Below are 22,151 nucleotides of genomic sequence, written 5' to 3' on the forward strand. Positions count from 1 at the left end.
GAATCAGAATCCCCTGAAAGACCCTAGAGAAAAGAAAGCTTCCTAGTGCAAGAGCGATCACAAAGATTAAAAACTGAGCAAGTAGCAATACCACAGTTTTGGCAACAGTTCCGGTCCGACAGGACAAGATTAGAGCCAGGGAGCACTGCTGAACACACTGCTAAGATAGGGATACTCAAATCTATCCGTCAAGGCCAGTCGCACTGCTTCACTAGAGACCTCCGCCGTAATCGCCGGCCGCGTACGATGCCACTACAGTCATGATTGATTTTCATTTGTCAGTATTTCGCCCTCGGGGCGTGGGAGGCAAACAGTCAAGGTCCTGTGCCTGGTCTACAAACCGGTGTGGAAAATACTGAGGTGAATTTGTCTCAGGACTGTAGTTCCTGAAGTTGTAGATGTAGATGTACAGGGTGTACGCCTGTAGCGTAGCGGTTAAGGTAAAGGACCGGGAGCCGCAAGGTCGGTGGCTCTAATCCCGGTGTCGCCACAATAAGATCCACACAGCCGTTGGACCCTTGAGCAAGGCTGCCAAATGCCATTAATGTAATGTAATGTCTCAGTATGGTAGTTACAGACTTGGCCTATCTACAGTGCGTACTTATCTTACGTTCATGGCCTTACAACCAATCCTATATGAATTGTATCTTATCTGACCTGTTCAGTTGTTTGCTCCATGACCTTGATATGCACTGTTTGTACGTCGCTTTGGATGAAAGTGTCTGCTGATTAAAATAAAATGTTATGTAATTTAAGTTTGGGAAATGGAAAAGTGACCATGGCAGCCAGTGGAAACTGCTCAGTTAAAACTGAATTTCACAAACGGACTGAATGGAAACAAAATGGAGGCCAGACCCTGGCGGCCTCTCGACTATCGTAATCATCAGTCCCCCTCTAACCCCCCCCCCCCCTCTGACCTGTGGGGGCGGCGCAGGCCGGAGCTCATGAGGATGTGCAGGAGGGTCTCGCTGATCTTGTTGGAGCTGGTGGTGGGGGAGCAGTCCACCTCCACAGCCAGAGCCAGCATCTTCTGCAGCATCAGCAGCATCCTGCAGGGGGCGCCAGAGAGCACCTCAACAACAACAACAACAACCGTCCTGCAGGGGGCACCAGAGAGCACCTCAACAACAACAACAACAACCGTCCTGCAGGGGGCACCAGAGAGCACCTCAACAACAACAACAACAACCATCCTGCAGGGGGCACCAGAGAGCACCTCAACAACAACAACAATCCTGCAGGGGGCGCCAGAGAGCACCTCAACAACAACAACAACAACAAACAATCCTGCAGGGGGCACCAGAGAGCACCTCAACAACAACAACAACCATCCTGCAGGGGGCGCCAGAGAGCACCTCAACAACAACAACAACAACAACAACAACCATCCTGCAGGGGGCGCCAGAGAGCACCTCAACAACAACAATCATCCTGCAGGGGGCACCAGAGAGCACCGCAACAACAACAACATCCATCCTGCAGGGGGCGCCAGAGAGCACCTCAACAACAACAACAACAACCGTCCTGCAGGGGGCACCAGAGAGCACCTCAACAACAACAACAACAACCGTCCTGCAGGGGGCACCAGAGAGCACCTCAACAACAACAACAACAACCATCCTGCAGGGGGCACCAGAGAGCACCTCAACAACAACAACAATCCTGCAGGGGGCGCCAGAGAGCACCTCAACAACAACAACAACAACAAACAATCCTGCAGGGGGCACCAGAGAGCACCTCAACAACAACAACAACCATCCTGCAGGGGGCGCCAGAGAGCACCTCAACAACAACAACAACAACAACAACAACCATCCTGCAGGGGGCGCCAGAGAGCACCTCAACAACAACAATCATCCTGCAGGGGGCACCAGAGAGCACCGCAACAACAACAACATCCATCCTGCAGGGGGTGCCAGAGAGCACCTCAACAACAACAACAACAACCATCCGCAGGGGGCACCAGAGAGCACCTCAATAACAACAACAACAACAACAACAACAACATCCATCCCGCAGGGGGCGCCAGAGAGCACCTCAGCCACTAGGCTGCAGGCATAGTAATAATGAAATAATGAGCCCAGTGCGTTCCATGCAGTGCACTCACAACCCATCAGATGATGGACGGACAGAAAGAGGGGAAAGAAAGAAATCTGTCTCACTTCAGACCGTCGTCCCTCGCCTTCCGTTTCTCAGTCTCCGTGTCACTCCCCTGTTCCCCGGGGACTGCCGTCGAACTCTCCACCGCGGCAACCAACCAATCGATCACGTCTCTGCAAAACAGCGATTGACCATATTGACTGGGCTCTGAGGTTGGGTGAGCACGCTTACAACAGCTGAATTATACCTACGGCAGAGAAAAAAACCCCAAAACTAACGTCAAAGAGACAAAGTAAAAATGTCATCGCAAATAACACAACACAACATACAGTCAGGTCAGACTTTCAGCTTTAATTTGAGGCTATTTACATCCAAATCAGGTGAACGGTGTAGGAATTACAACAGTTTCTGTATGTGCCTCCCACTTTTTAAGGGACCAAAAGTAATTGGACAATTGGCTGCTCAGCTGTTCCATGGCCAGGTGTGTGTTATTCCCTCATTATCTCATTTACAAGGAGCAGATAAAAGGTCTAGAGTTGATTTCAAGTGTGCTATTTGCATTTGGAATGTGTTGCTGTCAACTCTCAATATGAGATCCAAAGAGCTGTCACTATCAGTGAAGCAAGCCATCATTAGGCTGAAAAATCAAAACAAACCCATCAGAGAGATAGCAAAAACAACTGTTTGGAACATTCTTAAAAAGAAACAACGCACCGGTGAGCTCAGCAACACCAAAAGACCCGGAAGACCACGGAAAACAACTGTGGTGGATGACAGAAGAATTCTTTCCCTGGTGAAGAAAAACCCCTTCACAACAGTTGGCCAGATCAAGAACACTCTCCAGGAGGTAGGTGTCGAGACAAAGATCAACTTGTACCAGAATGATGGGAAGAGAAGAGTATGGAGAAGGAAAGGAACTGCTCATGATCCAAAACATACCACCTCATCAGTGAAGCATAGTGGTGGTAGTGTCATGGCGTGGGCATGTATGGCTGCCAATGGAACTGGTTCCCTTGTATTTATTGATGATGTGACTGCTGACAAAAGCAGCAGGATGAATTCTGAAGTGTTTCGGGCAATATTATCTGCTCATATTCAGCCAAATGCTTCAGAACTCATTGGACGGCGCTTCACAGTGCAGATGGACAATGACCCGAAGCATACTGCGAAAGCAACCAAAGAGTTTTTTAAGGCAAAGAAGTGGAATGTTATGCAATGGCCAAGTCAATCACCTGACCTGAATCCGATTGAACATGCATTTCACTTGCTGAAGACAAAACTGAAGGGAAATGCCCCAAGAACAAGCAGGAACTGAAGACAGTTGCAGTAGAGGCCTGGCAGAGCATCACCAGGGATGAAACCCAGCGTCTGGTGATGTCTATGCGTTCCAGACTTCAGGCTGTAATTGACTGCAAAGGATTTGCAACCAAGTATTAAAAAGTGAAAGTTTGATTTATGATTGTTAGTTTGTCCCATTACTTTTGGTCCCTTAAAAAGTGGGAGGCACATATACAAACTGTTGTAATTCCTACACTGTTCACCTGATTTGGATGTAAATACCCTCAAATTAAAGCAGAAAGTCTGCAGTTAAAGCACATCTTGTTCGTTTCATTTCAAATCCATTGTGGTGGTGTATAGAGCCAAGAAGATGAGAATTGTGTCAATGTCCCAATATTTATATAACTGTATATAGACTGTATATAACATAGCATAGCATAACACAAGACAACACAACGGTGAGAACAGGCCATTCAGTCCAGCAATGCTCTCCTTGCCTGTTCCTACCACTACAGTGTACCTACTGCCTAGTTTGCCTAAAACTCCACACACAGACTCCACACACACTCCACACAGACAGACTCCACAGACTCCACACACACTCCACACACACACACTCCACACAGACAGACTCCACACAGAGACTCCACACACACTCCACACACACACTCCACTCACAAACCCAACAGAGACTCCGAACACAGACTCCACACAGAGACTTGTAAGGATAATTTTCCCATTTGATTCTTAATTTACAATGTGTATTAACATAGAGATAATCACGTGATCAAAGATAACCTTTTATTATGATCCTTATTCCTATTAGACCACTTCTTTATTAAGTATGAAAAGGGAGTCTTTCTTTCTCTCTCTCCCAGCAGGCAGACAGCCTTTCACCTAGATGTCTCTGCTTCACCCAGGAGGGGGTAGCTAGCACACTCCGGTTCTCATAGAAGGCCAACAAGGGGTAACAGTGAAGACAAAATACTGATAACAGTAAAGACCAAATACTGATAAAAAGTTAGCAGCCACCTGCGTGTATTTTTATTTATGTTCCCCCCTCCCTTCTGGGGCCATATACTGAAAACTGTATTTTACTCCACACACAAACCCAACACACAAACCCAACAGACTCCACACACAAACCCAACACACTCCACACACAAACCCAACAGACTCCACACACAAACCCAACAGACTCCACACAGAGACTCCACACAGAGACTCCACACACAGACTCCACACACAGACTCCACACACAGATTCCACACACACACACACTCCACACACAGATTCCACACACAAAGATTCCACACACACACTCCACGCAGACTCCATACACACACTCTACACACACACACTCCACACACACACACACACACTCCACACACAGACACTCCACACACACAGACTCCACACACACACTCCACACACACTCCACACACACACTCCACACACACTCCACACACACACCACACAGACTCCACACACAGATTCCACACACACACTCCACGCAGACTCCACACACACACACACTCCACACACACACTCCACCCACACACACTCCACACACACACGCTCCACACACACACTCCACACAGACTCCACACACACACTCCACACACTCACTCCACACACTCACTCCACACACACACTCCACACAGACAGACTCCACACACACACTCCACACACAAACCCAACACAGACTCCACACACAGACTCCATACAGAGATTCCACACACACTCCACACAGACTCCACACACAGATTCCACACACACAGACTCCACACACACACTCCACGCAGACTCCACACACACACACACACACACACACACACACACACTCCACACACACACTCCACCCACACAGACTCCACACACACTCCACACACACACACTCCACACAGACACTCCATACACACACTCCACACACACACACTCCACACAGACACTCCACACACACAGACTCCACACACACACTCCACGCAGACTCCACACACACACACACACACACACTCCACACACACACTCCACCCACACAGACTCCACACACACTCCACACACACAGACTCCACACACAGACACTCCACACACACAGACTCCACACACACACTCCACACACACAGACTCCATACACACACTCCACACAGACTCCACACACAGATTCCACACACACACTCCACGCAGACTCCACCCACACACACTTCACACACACTCCACACACACACTCCACAGACTCTCCACACAGACACTCCACACACAGACTCCACGCACACACTCCACACACACACACTCCATACACACACTCCACACACACTCCACATACACACTCCACACATACACTCCACACAGACACTCCACACACACAGACTCCACACACACAGACTCCACACACACTCCACACACACTCCACACACACACACACTCCACACACACACTCCACACACACTCCACACTCCACACACACTCCACACTCCTACCTGACGTGCGGCATGTTCGTGTTGCAGGAGAGCGTTGCCTTGGCGATGGAGCCCAGCGGTCGCCGCAGCCTCAGGTGGAAGTCGTCCTGGAGCGTCTGCACGACGTACTGCAGGAGGAGAGAGAGCGCCTGCCTGCACTTCGAGCCCTGGGGGGGGAGTGCCACCCGTCAACATACACACTCACTGTTCCCTCAGCGCGGTAAATGACTCTGCCACATGTCACACACTTTACTTTAATCCTATATTTCAGCAGTGGAGGTCCACTGAGAATGCTAAAAACGCACCCTTTCAGACTGTACCTTAGTCCTGATTTACCCCACCCGATATCCCACTTTTATACCATTAAAATTTATAAACAAAAAAAAAATCTGCACTAACTATGACTTTTGTTTCGGACAGCTCTACATGCGTTGTTTTGTTATTCATGGGTTTGATGCTTTCAACTTGTTGAGGAACTTGCACTTGCACTTGTAGGTTGCTTTGGATTAAAAGTGGCTGCTAAATGACTAAAATGTCAAGTGTAAACGTGAGAATGTGTTTATCTTTTTCAAGGACGGGAGAAGAAATGCCAGTGACCCGACCTGTTTGGAGACCAGTTTTTATCTCTCCAGTCAGCATCCCACAGGTAGTCTACGGCCAGACTCTACAGGTGCCATTCACCCGACCTACCACCAGGCCACCCTGTCACCCAGGTCAGCACCCTGTCAGAGGAGTCTGGTGAAATATTTCTGTCTTAATACATTTCTAAGGTGCATTTTCTCACAGATATGGCACCCAAACGCACCAATAACAGAGGAGAAGGCGGGGAGATGTATGCATATTATTGACTATGTCCCTCTAGCTGTATCGACACTACAATGTTCACAGCACGTCTTTTGCCGTTCGGGGCTATCAAATATCAAATAACTCTGCTGCCATTAAAACTAAACCATGCATGTGTCCCCCCATTCAGGACTTTTCATAAATGTTTGACATTAAAAGAATAAAATAAAAAATAAGACATTGTCAAACATTCCGGGCAAAGATAAGGAAACGGAACCAGAAGGAATGCAGCTGGCTGCATTGAAAGTCAAATAAGTCCATTAAAATTATTTCAGAAATGCCTTTTTCAGGACTATTACAGAATTATCATGAGACATACAGTGTGTTGATTCATGCCAACTTATCATGAACGCCATTCTCTTGCAAAGTCAGCGAAATGAAGGTTCGTTTGGCTGAGGCCTACTACAATTCAGATGAGTGCACTGAATTGCACACTGCTCTGTACACTTTGAGAGAGAGCGGGCCTTCGCCGATGGATGAAATGGAGTCGTACGTCTACTTGTGTTCGTTATAAAATGGCATTGCTCTGACTATGCATAACTCCATTATGCTGTTCTCAGCATGAATGCATGCATGTTTTCATTACCAGTTATGAATTGATGTGCGCAATAATGTACTGGAATTTCATTTAAAATGTTACTTTATGACTGCAATGTTTTTGTCTTCCAGAGAGTGAGGGAGAGAGATTTTCACATCCTATAATAAACCATGTCAGCAAAAAAAAAAAAAAAAAAAATCTGCAAGATGTCCAAAAAAACATTCAAGTGAGTGCGTGTGTCTGTGTGTGTATGTGACAGAGCGTGAGTTTGTGCGTAAACTTAATTATCCAGCAGTGATTCTGCTCAGGCTCTTTCTTACCCTCTCATTCATGGCAGAGACCAGCAGATCCCAGTCCCACGGCACTGTGGACAATGTGGCAGGGTGGTTTCTGCAGGCAGAGATATTCATCAAACTTTACAAACAATCAGAGCACTATTCATTCATCAAACTTTACAAACAAACAGAGCACCATTCATTCAGCAAACTTTACAAACAGAGCACCATTCATTCAGAAAACTTTACAAACAATCAGAGCACTATTCATTCATCAAACTTTACAATCAGAGCACTATTCATTCATCAAACTTTACAATCAGAGCACTATTCATTCATCAAACTTTACAAACAATCAGAGCACCATTCATTCAGCAAACTTTACAAACAAACGTTGATGCACATTCATGCCTGTTCTCTGTTCTGGTTCTCTTTCTGACCTGCATTTAAACCCTGTGTTCCACAATGACCTTAACTTAACAAACAGTAAAAGCAGACATTACACCAACACACCAGGTCCATGGGACTATGACGATGGATTTGGAACCTTTAATGCCATTAGAGGACACTTACTAGCTAAAAGGGCACGGTCTGCTTCAGCCAGTTGTTGCTTGTGAGCTAATTTAAATATTTCATACAGATATTCACTTGCTAAAGAGTGCCTCGTTGGCCTTTGAACTCAAATATAAAGCTGTTAAAATTCATTTTCTTACGTAATATATATATATATATATTTCTCCATATTAAATGTTCAGCCAGTTCTAAGTTCATCACTGATTTAAAGAGCATTGCATCTCAATTTCTTTTTTTAAAGATATTTTTTAGGCCTTTTCAGCTTTATTGGACAGTATATAGAGACAGGAAGAATGGGGGCGAGAGAGAGGGAAAGACATGCGACAAATTGTCAGACGGTCGGATTCGAACCGTTGATGTCGGTGCTCTACAGGCTGCGCCACCGAGACACCCCTGCATCACCATTTCAACTTAAACATGGGCTGTGAATTAGCAGTGCCGCAGCAAAAAAAAGAAAAGAAATATAAAGCCTTTTTTTTTTTTTTTACACTGAATACATTTTTTTCAAAACTGAAATTTTCAGCTCACAGCTCATTTTAAGAGGTCCTTGCACACACTACACCAGCCTCGGCGTCAAAGCAAAGAAATACTAATGGGGGTAATGTTTGTTGTTGTTGTTGTTGTGAAATAATACACGGGCTCACCTCTGTACCCTCATGAGCAGGCTGTAGGCCTGCAGGACGAGGACTGGGGGGCTCTCGGGGTCCAGCAGAATGCCCCGGAGCAGGTGGGACGTGACGTCGGGCGGGGGGTACAGGCGGGGCTGCAGGAAGTCGGAGAGGAGCTGCAGCATGCTGTCATGGCAACGCTCCTCCATGGCGATGCGCACCAGGCTCAGGCCCAGCTGGCACATCTCCTCCTCCTCCTCCTCCTCCTCCTCTTCTTCCTCCTCTTCGTCTTTGTCAGCGTCGCCCACGGGCTCCGGCCCGTCGTCTCTGCCCTGCGGCGGGGAACGAGGCCAGCCTCCGATCAAACAGGGCGACGGGTGAACCAGGCCAGGGCGCGCTCGATGTGTGCGTTCGTGGGTCAGGCAAATCTGGGAGTGTTTTTGTTAGGGGGCAGCCTGGAGCCTGGTGGCGATGGTACGAGACCGGGACCCGTGAGGTTGTTGGTTCGAGCCCTGTAGCCATGACCCGTGAAGCTGTCGGGCCCATGGGCAAAGGCCCTTAACCCTGCATTGCTCCAGGGGGTACTGACCCATGCTTAGTCTAATCAACTGTAAGTCGCTTTGGATAAAAGCGTCAGCTAAACAACTGTAATGTAATGCATGAACATTGTGTGTGTGTGTGTGAGTCTGTGTGATCCGTGTGTAATAGTAGGTACATTAGCATGTGTACAAGGTTTTGGAATGTGTGCATGTGTGCGTATCATTACCGTGTACGTCTGTGTGTATATATATTGTGCAGCTCTCCTTACCAGCTCTTGTAGAGGCCTCCCCATTAGACGCTTTAGTCGGTTTAACTGGGTCCGTGACACGTACTGTCTGTCCTCACGACTGGCCTCCCTGGAGCCGAGCTCCGCCTCTGTCCCCGGTAGCTCCTCCCCCTCGCTGTCCGCCGCGCTCTTCGATCCCGGGTCCGACCAGGGGCTGGCAGCGCTGTCACTGGTCAGCGTCAGCTCCGCATCATCCCCCAGCCAATCAGGCGAGTCGCTGGCGAGTATCTCAGTGGAGGTGGGGGACACGGACCTATCCCTGGGCGGACGAGCGGGGGAGAGCCGGGGGGGTCCCGGAGAGGGTGAGGGGGGTGGGCTATTAAGCCTCCTGTCACTCAAGACCTCTGCTTTAGGCAGTTTGTCAGGGGGTGAGGTTTTGCAGGGCCCGAATAGGAACTGAGGGGGGGTGGGTGGGGACGAGGGTCGGTCGTGCAGGTCCACGCCATCTTGTGACACGGGCATGCTGGAGCTATCAGAGTACAGCCTGGAGTCGACCTCGCTGGGGCAGTAATACGGACTCCAGGGAGAGAGGGCGTCGATGTAGTCCGGGACGTTCTCCGCGTCCGACTCGCCCGAACGTCTTTCCGCGGACGGAGGCTTCGAGTCCGCCGCCGTGTCTCGTAGCGCGTCGGTCGTCTCGAATCCCGGCCGCACCGGAATTTCGTCTGGAACGCCGGCGGCGAAGGTCACGGGTCCCGGCTGAATTTTGGACTCCGACTGCGGACTGCGGGAAAATTCGGGAACACTAGGGAGTGGAGATCCTGGAATTCCCTCTTTCTCCCACAGACCCTCGGAAGGAGAGCGGCAGTGCGACCTCCGGGGGGAACTCCTAGGCTCACCGCCCAGACAGGCCAGAGGCTTCTGTTCTTCCTTCGGCTCCAGCGCAGGGCGGCGAGGAGAACATTCCCACTTTTCCGAGACGAGTTCGGCGAGAAAGTCCGGAGTCCCGTCCCGATTTTCGCCGGACTCGGTCGGAGAGTGACAAAGTAGCTTCTTCTGCGCTCGCTCCGAGGTCGCAAGTTCCAGTGCCGAGCTGAGTGGTTTCACCTCGCCGCCTGATAGGCTGCTATCATCACCGAAGTCCGCTGATAGGCCGTTATTATCACCGAAGTCCGCTGATAGGCTGTTGTAACTCCAGTCCACCGAGTTCTTTTCCCTTCTTTGGTACCGCCTCTCCAATGGCTCCCAGACTGAATCGGTGAGGTCAATATAAGGCTAGGACAAGGAAAGAAGAACATTATTATTATTATTATTATTATTATTATTATTACAGTTATTTAGCTGACGCTTTAATCCAAAGCGACTTACAGTTGCCTGCTTAGACTAAGCAGGGGACAATACCCCCCTGGAGCAACGTGGGGTTAAGGGCCTTGCTCAAGGGCCCAACAGCTGCACTAATCTTATTGTTGACACACTGGAGCTTGAACTACCAACCATCCAGGTCGCAGTCAAGCACTTTTTTCACTAGAATATAACTTCTTGAAGGCACAATCCTGCATATAGTCAGTCTGTGCTACTGTGATGTCTTCAATGAATAGGCTATTCATAATATTAGCAACATTGACTTGAACACAATATTCTAGTTCTTAGCAAGATTTATTATTTCAAGTAACTATATCTTTTACTATAGCTCAAAACGTACAAAAACTGATGTTACCTTACAAACTGCTTTAAATATGTAGCTAGTCACATTACATGTTTACATGTAACGTTATATAGAACATGTAATTAGAAATAAACCATCTTTCCAGGTGTAACGTAACTTATACAAATACCTGTTTATGGAATATTTTCACATGCTCTAACGTTATATGGACGTGTATTTGTTTAGCGAATTACTTTTCCACTAAATGTTTATAGCTAACACCACTAGGCTAGCAGTGTATCAATTTTGGATTTAATCCTGAGACTGCCTATTACCTGACATTACCATAGCTGCTGGTATGTTAACCTTACCTGGTTAGCTAATGTTAGACCAGCTCAATTTTTAGATAACTGCTTGCTAACGTTAAATAGCCTACCTTAGCTTATGGTATAGCTAGCTAGCCTAACGTAAAAAATGTAGGGTAACGTTATTTAGCATAAATGTCTTAATTACATTGTATAACGTTAGCCTAATACTTTAACACGATATACAAGGTCTAGGTCAAATTATATCCTGAACGTTAACTAAACATTTTCTGTCTATTGAACCAAATAAACCGACTGTAATAAACAAACAAACAAAAAAACAAACAAACAAACAAACAAGCGAATACATTCGGCGGCAAGACCCCACAATGATCGAGACGCATCGTTCCGCGTGCCGTGCTCGTACCAAAATACGTCGTTATTATGACAGATTGTAATCTCATAATCTTTGAACAAATCCATTCGTCTCTAAACGTGTTATCAACTGGTCTGGTTTTTCTTTCAATACTCACCGCCCACGCCTATGCAGACAGTGCAAACGATATGATCAAACTTGTAACGGTCTCTGTTCAAGATGTGTTCTTCATGTTCACCTCCCGGAATCCGGGTACAACCATACGCATCTGTCACTGTGCTGAAACTTTTCGATTAAATGAGCGTAGCTGCCACATAAATATAGATAGATAGCCATTGTAGCATTAGGTACGTTGACGTTTCTAAAGATACCTGACAGCTTTATTTAATTATTATTCACTGAAGCAAAGGGGAAATGCTCAGGTCAGGACCTTGGTATGTGGGGAGCAAGGTGGTAACGAAAAACAGTAGAGGATCATATACGCATAACTTTCATAAGATCTTTCCATGGGGCCCAAAATCACTAGGGATGCTTAAAATGTATGACTTTGACAACATTTGCTAGGTAGTATTTTAAGATAAGTATTTTATTTTTTTATTTTAAGTATTTTAAGATAGGTTACTGTAGGGCCGACACTGCTTATTTTCTTACGTTCTCCGTAGTTAGGCTATATTTACAGCACGCCTGTGGTAGACACGTGCAGACCCTTGATCAAAATAAACGCGGAATAAGATTTGAGGTTGGCAAGAATCGATGTAGCTAGTGATCTAGCTCGGGGAAGGTTGTCATTGCAGCACTGACGTGCCCCACCCCGCGTGTCGCGTTTTAACATGTGAGCCCAGCGAAGTGTGCAAAGTTAAACAACGGTTTAAATGGGTTAGCAAGCAAGCTAAGTTACTTACCGGTGGAATGCTTGACCATTCCCTGAGAACGTCTTTTGAATCGTCTTCGGTGTCATTGTAAACGCTCACAATCTCTATGTCGGAGTCGTCCTCAGTGCCAGAGCTTATATAAATAACATCCATTTCGCTGTGCACTACTGTCAGGAAATTAACGTTATAGCGTAGCTTTATCAGTCTTAGCTAGATGAGTATTGCTTACGTAAAATTAAATATCACATAGCTCCCCATTGTATTGCTGCAGACAATTCTCATTTCAAAATATTTCATGATTTTTACGTCATACCAGACAGACTCAACTTGTAAGCACTTCATACTTATGTCTGATCATGTCGGCCATGAACGTCTGTCTAGCTCTGGCGAATCGCAGTCGATTGCGTTGAGTGTGTTTGGGGAGAACAAAATCAGCTTGCCAGGAAGTAGGCTACGCCGCGGAGAGACACGCCTGCGACTCGAAGCAGGGTTGGTGGTGGAGGGTGCTGAAAACGTTCAACGGTGTCATGTGGGGCAAACCGAGGGATTGTGTCCAAAAGCATAAAGGCAGATGGTGGACACTTACTTAATTGCAAGGAAATACAATCAAGGTTAAAGGCAAACAATTTCGTTGAACATAAGTAAGTGATTTTAATGGACTAAATTACATTAATGGCATTTGGCAGACGCTCTTATCCAGAGCGACGTACAACAAAGTGCATACCCATAACCAGGGATAAGTGCGCTGAAAGACGCTAGAGGGAAGTACAATTTCAACTGCTACCTGCACAAAGATAAGGACCAGGGCCTATTTTTTTTTTTTAATGTATTATTATTTTTTAAACAAACAACGCAAAAGTATGACCAAACCCCTTAGCTAGCCAAACACTGCTTACCTAACCAAACTAAAAATACTGATACACAAAAAAGTAAATCACAGAAAGACAATTAGGGTTCACAGGGAGGTAGGGAGGGACGGGGAGAGGTGCTGCTTGAAGAGGTGCGTCTTCAGTTTGCGCTTGAAGGTGGGAAGAGATTCTACAGTTCTGACCTCCACCACCGTGGAGCCAGAACAGACAGTAGTCGTGAGCGTGAGGTGGAAGTTCGAAGAGGAGGAGGTGCCAAGCGGCCTGTGGAGGCTGAACGAAGAGGTCTGGCAGGAGTGTAGAGTCTGATGATTTTTTGTAGGTAAACTGGGGAAGACCCCTAAACTGCTTGGAAGGCTAGCACCAGTGTTTTGAGTTTGATGCGACTACAACTTTCTGTAACGTTAGCCGCATCTCATGCTTTTCAAGAAACTGAATTAATTTATTGAACGTGCTTGAAGCTGTCCAGAAGAAACGAAAGTGAAAGTGTATAACAACTATCGATGCGTGGGGTCGCCATTCACAATCCAACAGAATTACAGATATTTTCAAAGGTTCTCTCACAAACACAGGAAGTAGCCTGTAGAGGGCAGTATGTCATAACAGATAAGTAGATGAATACGCCTGTGGGAAGTTCTAGTCGAAAGTGTAAAAAAAAAAAAGTATAGTTCTTTGACAGGCACATAACGAGAGTAATACCCTGTGGTAGTACCATATCTTCTTTCGCTGTCAACGTTGAAAGAAATATCTTATGGCCACTGAGGACAGTTGTCGTAGTTGATTAATATATCGGCGAATAACTCGGTAGGGAATATTGCACATATCACAGGCCTGTCCCTGTATGTTTTATGATCGTTGTAAGTCCGCTAGACATTTTTAATCAGTACATCTTCATTTGGTGATAACGAGAGAAGAAGACATCACAGTTCACTTATATCGGGGGTGCTCTGATTTGTTCATAAGGGCTTTCATTGTCTACCGGAATTATGTAGTCAGACTTCTAAGAAAAATTGTTGCTGTCATTTCTTATGCTGCTTTTGCTTTAAATCAAACACTATTTTTTTTGTCTACAGCACAGTGCTAGGGCATAGGGCTTCAGTTTGGTCTATAGCAGGGGTGGGCAATCCCAGTCCCGGAGGGCCGGTGTGTAAACAGGATTTTTGCTGCCACCAGCTACCCAGGCGCGATCAGTTCATTAGAAATATTCCCGATTCACTTGTGAATTAGACCACACTAAAATGATGACGAGGACATGAACATTTACCGGCTGCTGCCTATATTTTTTGTAAAATGACAGATCATGTAAATTATTGAGCTAATTAAATCATTAAGAGCAGAAGTTGGTCTGAGATCCAGAAACAGATACGGCCCGCCCATCCCTCGTCTAGAGGAAAGAGTGCCCTCTGCTGGCCCTCGCTTTCCTCGAAGGTCTAATTACATTAGTTATTCAGCTGACAGTTCTATCCAAAACGACTTACAGTCGATTACACTAAGCAGGGGAACAATGTCCCGTGGAGCAATGAGGGGTTAAGGGCCCTTGCTCGAGGGCCCAGCAGCTGTGCGGATCTTATCGTGGCTACACCGGGGGGCTTGAACCAGCGACCTTCCTGGCCCCGGTCATGTACCTTAGCCACTAGGCTACAGGCTGCCCCTATTAAATAAATAAATAAATAAATAAATAAATAAGTAAACAATGTGAGTGATGAGGGAGCCCATCTATCAGACAGTCATCGTCACGGGCGTCTGAAAAGGTTGCCGGGTGTGTCGGTTGGAAAGGGCAACAGCCTGAGGAGACAAGGAGGTATTGATGAGGCACGGGGGGGGTCCCGGAGCCCCTCCTCTCCCACTCAGGCCATGAACATGATTAAAGGCCCTAATTATGAGTGGCATTCAGACGCTGAGGTCACACAGGCGCGCCGGACGCGTCGGGTGTGTGTGTATGTCGGGTGGAGGGGGGGGGGTGTGGGTTGCAGGAAACAGCTGTCATCCGTGCGGTGCAGATGGTTCTGTCGTGCGGAGGAGACCTCTCTAAACTAGGCCACCTCTGTCAAACAAGAGGAGAGAGGCACGCGGTCGACCGCAATGACAGCGGGACACAATGGCCTGCTCCTCCCAGATAGAGCGCTCGTGCTGTCTGCACTCGATAAGAGAATAAATAAACAGAAGCGCGGCGCGTTTTGGATTGCCGGCTGCGGACAGGCACGATGATAATGAGCTGAGATGACAGGCTGAGCCTACGTGCCGAATGAGACGCTGTCATCGCTCTGACAGGACATGTGCGTGCCGTCCAGCCTGTACGCCCGACGTCTCGGGCCCACCAGCAACACCAGACAGGAGCTGACTGTGAGACATCCAGCCTGAACACCAGACAGGGCCTGACTGTGTGAGACATCCAGCCTGAACACCAGACAGGGCCTGACTGTGTGAGACATCCAGCCTGAACACCAGACAGGAGCTGACTGTGTGAGAAGTCCAGCCTGAACACCAGACAGGAGCTGACTGTGTGAGACATCCAGCCTGAACACCAGACAGGGCCTGAACACCAGACAGGGCCTGACTGTGTGAGACGTCCAGCCTGAACACCAGACAGGGCCTGAACACCAGACAGGGCCTGACTGTGTGAGACATCCAGCCTGAACACCAGGCAGGGCCTGACTGTGTGAGCCATCCAGCCTGAACACCAGGCAGGGCCTGACGGTGTGAGACATCCAGCCTGAACACCAGGCAGGGCCTGAACACCAGGCAGGGCCTGACGGTGTGAGACATCCAGCCTGAACACCAGACAGGGCCTGACTGTGTGAGCCATCCAGCCTGAACACCAGACAGGGCCTGAACACCAGACAGGAGCTGACTGTGTGAGACGTCCAGCCTGAACACCAGACAGGGCCTGAACACCAGACAGGAGCTGACTGTGTGAGCCATCCAGCCTGAACACCAGACAGGGCCTGAACACCAGACAGGAGCTGACTGTGTGAGCCATCCAGCCTGAACACCAGACAGAGGCTGACCTTTTTACCTGAAGAAACAATTTCTCTGATGCGTTGTCACAAACCTGCTCGCTGTCAAATCAAATACAATCTGTGTACTTTCTGACGAGCTAAAAAAAGAATGCAAAACAATGGCAACAACATTAAAGGGAAAACTGAATGAAAGAAATCTGGCAAAATTTTGTGACAAAATAGAAAGTGTTTGTTGCATTGTGGCAGGTGTGGCTTCTCCACTGGGTAGAGAGGGGGAGTGAGGGAGGAAAGATGGAGATAGAGAGAGTGGGAGAGAGAAAGAAAGGAGAGGGAGAGAGATGGAGAGAAAGAGAGATGGAGAGAGGGAGAGAAGAGGGGAAGAGGGAGAGAGATGGAGAGAGAAGCACAAAATACTCGAGCACTCCTCTTCACATGCTTCACCCCAAAAATAACACAGTTAACTAAACTCAGTTTCCTCCAGCATCACACAAACTATTTAATGTTTTGACTGATTTATTTATTTGTAGAGATCCTCTAACAGTGTGTGTGCAGAGCCTACTGTGACAGCGCTCTTCTGCTCTATGCAAATATCAGGCTGTAAGAATAGAAGAGTAAACTCCACGATACGCAAGTTAACGCGGAGAAGGAGCTTGGCCAAGTAAATGCACAGACAAAGGTTTCCAAAACAAAGTTTGAGTGAGTGCGCCAATGTCGTTATGATTCTGCGCTTACACGCCAAAGGTTGTAGGTCCAACTCCCGGGAGTACTGGCGTTGTATCTCTGATCAAGGTAATTAACTCCCAATTACTGTATATTATACAGCTGTGATGCATGGACACACTGTGAATTAGGAGACTGTATAAACCTGTTGGTTCAGCCTCTTGATAACGTAATGTATTGATTCTTAGTAATGTACTTCCCCTTTTGGAAAGCTGCAAAATGTGAAAATTTTCTGAAAGAAGTTTTAAATGTTATAATTGGTTTATAATTTAAATGTTATAATAACAAAAGCAATACAAAAATGCAAACAAAGGAAAAAGTGAATCAAAATTCAGTAACAGTCCAGTAACACACCATCTTGGAGGAGGTTTTAGGTCCTCCTCCTGAGAATGACCAGGTCTACTGTTGTTTTTTTTGGTAGACCTTGATGTTCCTCGTCTCCCACAGGACCTGCTTCGCGCTGTTAATGATCACCCACTGACGCTGGAGATCGATTGACTTGCATCGCCCCATTGGACCGTAGAGGGTGCCCTCAGCCATCGGGGAGGACCTCAGAGGAACAAACAAGGCCCCAGACCCGCCTGGCCACAGAGCACTCCCAGAACAGAATTGGTGTATGTGTTCTGAGTCAGTGCATCCGTGGGGGCAGCGATCAGTCAGGGCTAAGTGCTGGCGATACATAAATGTTCCAGTGGGGAGACACCTATGGGCAGTCATCCAGGCAATGTCTTTCTGTTTGTTAGTAAGACACTTATGTCTCACATTTGCCCAGATGACTTGTGCGTCCCGGTCTGTGAGGATGGCTGCAAGTGTGGTTTGTCTTACAGCGCTTCCACAGTACGGTCGGGAAATAATACGGATATCTGTTGCATACTGCCCATCTCGTACTAAAGAAATATGCACTAAGCAGTAAGCAGTATACTTCGTAGACCAGTACATACTTTGAGGACATTAGCTCCGAGGCTGTTTTGGACAAGGCCATGGATTGGACAGGGCAGAATGGCGACCCGTGATGCTTTGCAGTTGACTCTATTTTAACGGAAAGAAAGAGAGAATTCCCCTCTTTTCTAATGGCCCATGAGAGCTGGGGCAGCTCCTGCCCGCGGCTGAGGCCACGAAGCCCAGGGATTGAGCCTGTCAAAAAGGCAAAAAAAAACAGTGAACCAATGAATTACGACACGGAGAGACCTTCATACCGAACAAAATCTCCTCTTCGGAGTGGATAACTCTTTCCATCGCAGGAATGCATACCTCTGAAGACGTGCATAGTTTCCGGAGACTTCTAAAGGTATAGCCGTCGACTCTCATGTCCAACTAAGGCGCTCTCCGTCTGGGCGGCGTGAGTAGCCCCCGTCATCTGGAGGCGATTCTTGGCCGCGTCGGTGAATCACCTCTCAAATCAAAGAGCAGAACAACGAGCCCCGGCTCGCTCCAGGAGAACTCATCACATTTCATACTGGAAGAAATTCAGCTGTGTTTCCATAGAAACGAGTGTGATGTGCACCGCGCAGGCAGCGGTTTGGTCTTGTTTGGGGTCCTTTTTTCTCTAACGGGTGTGACCAGTGGCACATGGCTACTGGCTATTTCACTGGTCTCGCCCCCAGTAGACATTCAAAGTGTCTAATTAACCCTTAATTAGACCCCTTTGGCTTCTCTAGGCTCTACACAGCAGTTATCTTAGCATAAGGGCCATTCAAAGAAAATGAAATAAAATATCAATTTGAAAAATATTTTCACCGCAACATCCAATACACCTGTATTTTGTCAGAAAAATGTTAAATACTTTAGATGTTTTTTTTGTCTTTCTTTCCCTGGGTCTCAGGAGGTTCAGAAGACTTAACAGCTCACTAAAATTTAGGGCAAGGGTGTCAAACTCCAGTCCTGGAGGGCCGCAGTGCTGGTATTTGTAGTTTCCTTTCAATTAACAGCCAATTAAGGCCTTGAGAACAAGGTGTGTAGAATCTTTAGCCAATTAATCACTTAAATTCATCACTTGTGCTGAAACAAAAACACCTCTGAGTTTGACACCTCTGATTTTGGGGTTGTAGGTGTGGTTTGTGATAATAAGTTGTTCTGTAAGTGTGGTTTCAATAAATAAATAAAATAGCATACACAGGGGTCCCCCAGGATCAACCAGAACAACTCTCGAAAGGGTTAAGTCTAGTGTCAAATGCGTCCGTACGTACAGACACACCCTACAGAGAAGGGACTCTGAATCAACTATAATCTCTGACTCTGATACTGTGCCAGGCGTGGTATGCATGTCCAAATATGGCATCAAAGACAACAGAGCAGACAGACAGAGCAAACAGAGCAGACAGAATGCCATTGTGGGTGAGAGAGTTTGGGGCGAGAGTATGCCATTATGAATTTCCCCACCCCCCGTTCTTTCAGTATTCATCCAAACGCCGGCAGTGAAAGCATCTCGGCACACAGAGCTGGGTTCACTGAGGTTCACCTGAGCGGGAATCGCACGGCAGAATTTCAGCCTCTTTTCCTCTTCAAACCTTAGGTGAACTCCCGGCTCAGCAGAGCACAGAGGGCAACCATCCAACAGTTGGCCAAACGCAAGGGGGTCGCAAGTAATTGCAAGCACACACTGTGTTTCCGAAATTTTAAGTGGGCCCATTAGTCCGACTAATTATACCGATTATCATCGATATCTCCTGTGAAAAGTCATTTTGAAAGTGGGCCAAAACTAGCTCTTCTAATGTAATTATGACAAACATACGTACACTGCCAGTTTTTTGGCAATACGATGTACTAACAAGGCACACCAGTCCAGATCTGCGAGGCACTAAACTGAAGAAAGTCAGACATGTTTATTTATAAACTTCGCTGGAAAGAACCCTAGACACTTATCTCAACAGGTCTTTGCTATGTTGTTTGTGGAGGTTCTTCCAATTATGGCCTAATAAAGACATGATGGCTTTCAAAAGGAAATGTTTTTGGGTTTCTTGGGGCGACATTGGCTCAGGCGGTAAGAGCAGTCATCTCATTGGCTCAGGCGATAAGAGCAGTTGTCTCATTGGCTCAGGCGGTAAGAGCAGTTGTCTCATTGGCTCAGGTGGTAAGAGCAGTCGACTGCCAAATGCTCCTGACGAGCTGGTTGGTGCCTTGTATGGCAGCCAATCGCCATTGGTGTGTGTGTGAGTGTGTGTATGAATGGCCATCAATTGTACAGCGCTTTGGATAAAAGGCGCTATATAAATGCGAACTGTTTACCATTCTTAAGCATTCTGGTATTACTGTTGTGTGACTCAAACTTTCTCTAGGGCTCATTCGATCTCTAATATGGGAATATTTTCGTCACGATTTTCCACTGAAATGTTCCTTGTTGAGCAATAGAATCATAAACGCGATTGGGTGGTCACACACACATACACCCTCCACATTTTGTTCACATTTGAAAACTGATTCAGGACTTGACGTTTCTATTTGGGAATCTGTCTGGACAGCACGTTTTCTTCTCAAGCCCAGGTGAAACGCCTCATCCATTAACTCAATGTCAAAATCGGTTTCCTGTATCGAAACAAGGCTTGTTTTTCATTGGGTGTTAAAAAAAGGAATTGTCCAAACCACAGTTCTCCCTGTGCTGGACTATGGAGACACTATTCATGGCTGTGCCTCTCAGACCGCCCTTAAGGCATTGGATGCAGTCTACCACCATGCCTTACGCTTTATCACAAACAATAAATATCAAATTCACCGCTGTGTACCATATGAGAAACTGGGTTGGCCCAACCTAACAACTAGGAGAAACTTGCACTGGATTTTATTCATTTGTAAGGCCTTACTTGTCAAATTACCTTATCTTTTATCCCTTACCTTACTGTATCTTTATCCATAATCTGTTTTAAACATGGTATTGTTAACACTAGGTCTCATAAAAACCTCATCTTAAATGTTCCTTGCATAAAGACAGTTCAGTAAGTCTGGATTTAGGTTTTATGCTCCATCTAAATGGAATGCTACAGTCTTGGAAATTCGACACACTCATTTCATTCCATGAGTTGAAATCTACAATTTCGGACTTTTATTGTTCGTAGTGATGCTTGGAGACATTTTATTAGACTTTCATTACTTGTTCTCTCTGGGCTTGACGTTATGGGTAATGTGTGTTTGATATGAATGTCTTTGTAGCATTTTTTTTTATATGTTTTTGTTGTATTAGGTCTCTCTTGAAAAAGAGATCTTGATCTCAACGAGATCACCCGTTTAAATAAAGGACTATACGTACTACATGTGCAATACCAGTTGTGGTTTCATGCGAAGGCCCTATTCTCACGTAATCGACGCCCCCTCTCTCCTGATTGGCACACAGTGAGGACATCAGAGGGCCAGCACCGCCCTGGCTGTGTCCCCATTTGATGACATCACAGTGGAAGTTTCAGCCTGATGACAAAACACTTCCAGTAACATTCTCTCTCCATCACCAACTGATGCGTCAGGCAGTCCCAATCTCATTCTACAAACCAGTATGGGGGACCGGATGGATAATGTACACATCGCGAATCGGGAGAGACTAGTGGTTGCTGCCTCTCCTGATTTGTTATTTTGTACATGCAGGGAAACAGCACAAGGGTGATAAATCTGTTCTGCGTGCGCCTTCGCCAGGGTTGAATCTGGGACAGCGAGAGGCAGCAGGACGAATCGCAAGACGGATAACTCCGTGTGAGCGTTTGTCACTTTGCTAAATGTGTTTATTGTGCAGTTGTCTGTTCAGCATCATACTGTGATGCTGTTTGGTGTGGCCGTGATACTTTCAAAATCTGTTCTCAGACTGAAAAAAAGAAAAGTCAACAGATGGGCGGTTGGGTGGGTGTGGGGTGGAATTAATTTGTAAAAAGTAATGGAAAAAAATTGGAATACAAGTAATAGGCATTACCCAGAACCTCCTCTGTCCCTTGGCTATGTCTGTGGCATCTTCATCAACTTAATGAGAGCGATAGTTGTTACATATCATG

At 46.7% G+C, this 22,151-nt stretch overlaps 1 protein-coding gene across 1 annotated transcript in view; it reads right to left on the minus strand.

The window, feature by feature from the left end:
- The window catches only part of simc1 (SUMO interacting motifs containing 1), a 15,245-nt gene extending 2,142 nt beyond the window's left edge, over positions 1 to 13,103 (minus strand). Inside the window, exons 1-7 of the mRNA XM_061235790.1 lie at positions 12,669 to 13,103; positions 9,483 to 10,715; positions 8,711 to 9,006; positions 7,539 to 7,608; positions 5,859 to 6,004; positions 2,163 to 2,273; positions 918 to 1,049 (exon numbers count right to left, since the gene is read on the minus strand). Coding sequence (XP_061091774.1) covers positions 918 to 1,049; positions 2,163 to 2,273; positions 5,859 to 6,004; positions 7,539 to 7,608; positions 8,711 to 9,006; positions 9,483 to 10,715; positions 12,669 to 12,791 — 2,111 coding nt within the window. The 5' untranslated portion in view covers positions 12,792 to 13,103. The remainder of the gene's footprint in view (positions 1 to 917; positions 1,050 to 2,162; positions 2,274 to 5,858; positions 6,005 to 7,538; positions 7,609 to 8,710; positions 9,007 to 9,482; positions 10,716 to 12,668) is intronic.
- Positions 13,104 to 22,151: the final 9,048 nt, after the last annotated feature.

Source organism: Conger conger, chromosome 3 (assembly GCF_963514075.1).
Source record: "Conger conger chromosome 3, fConCon1.1, whole genome shotgun sequence".
Lineage (NCBI taxonomy): Eukaryota > Metazoa > Chordata > Actinopteri > Anguilliformes > Congridae > Conger > Conger conger.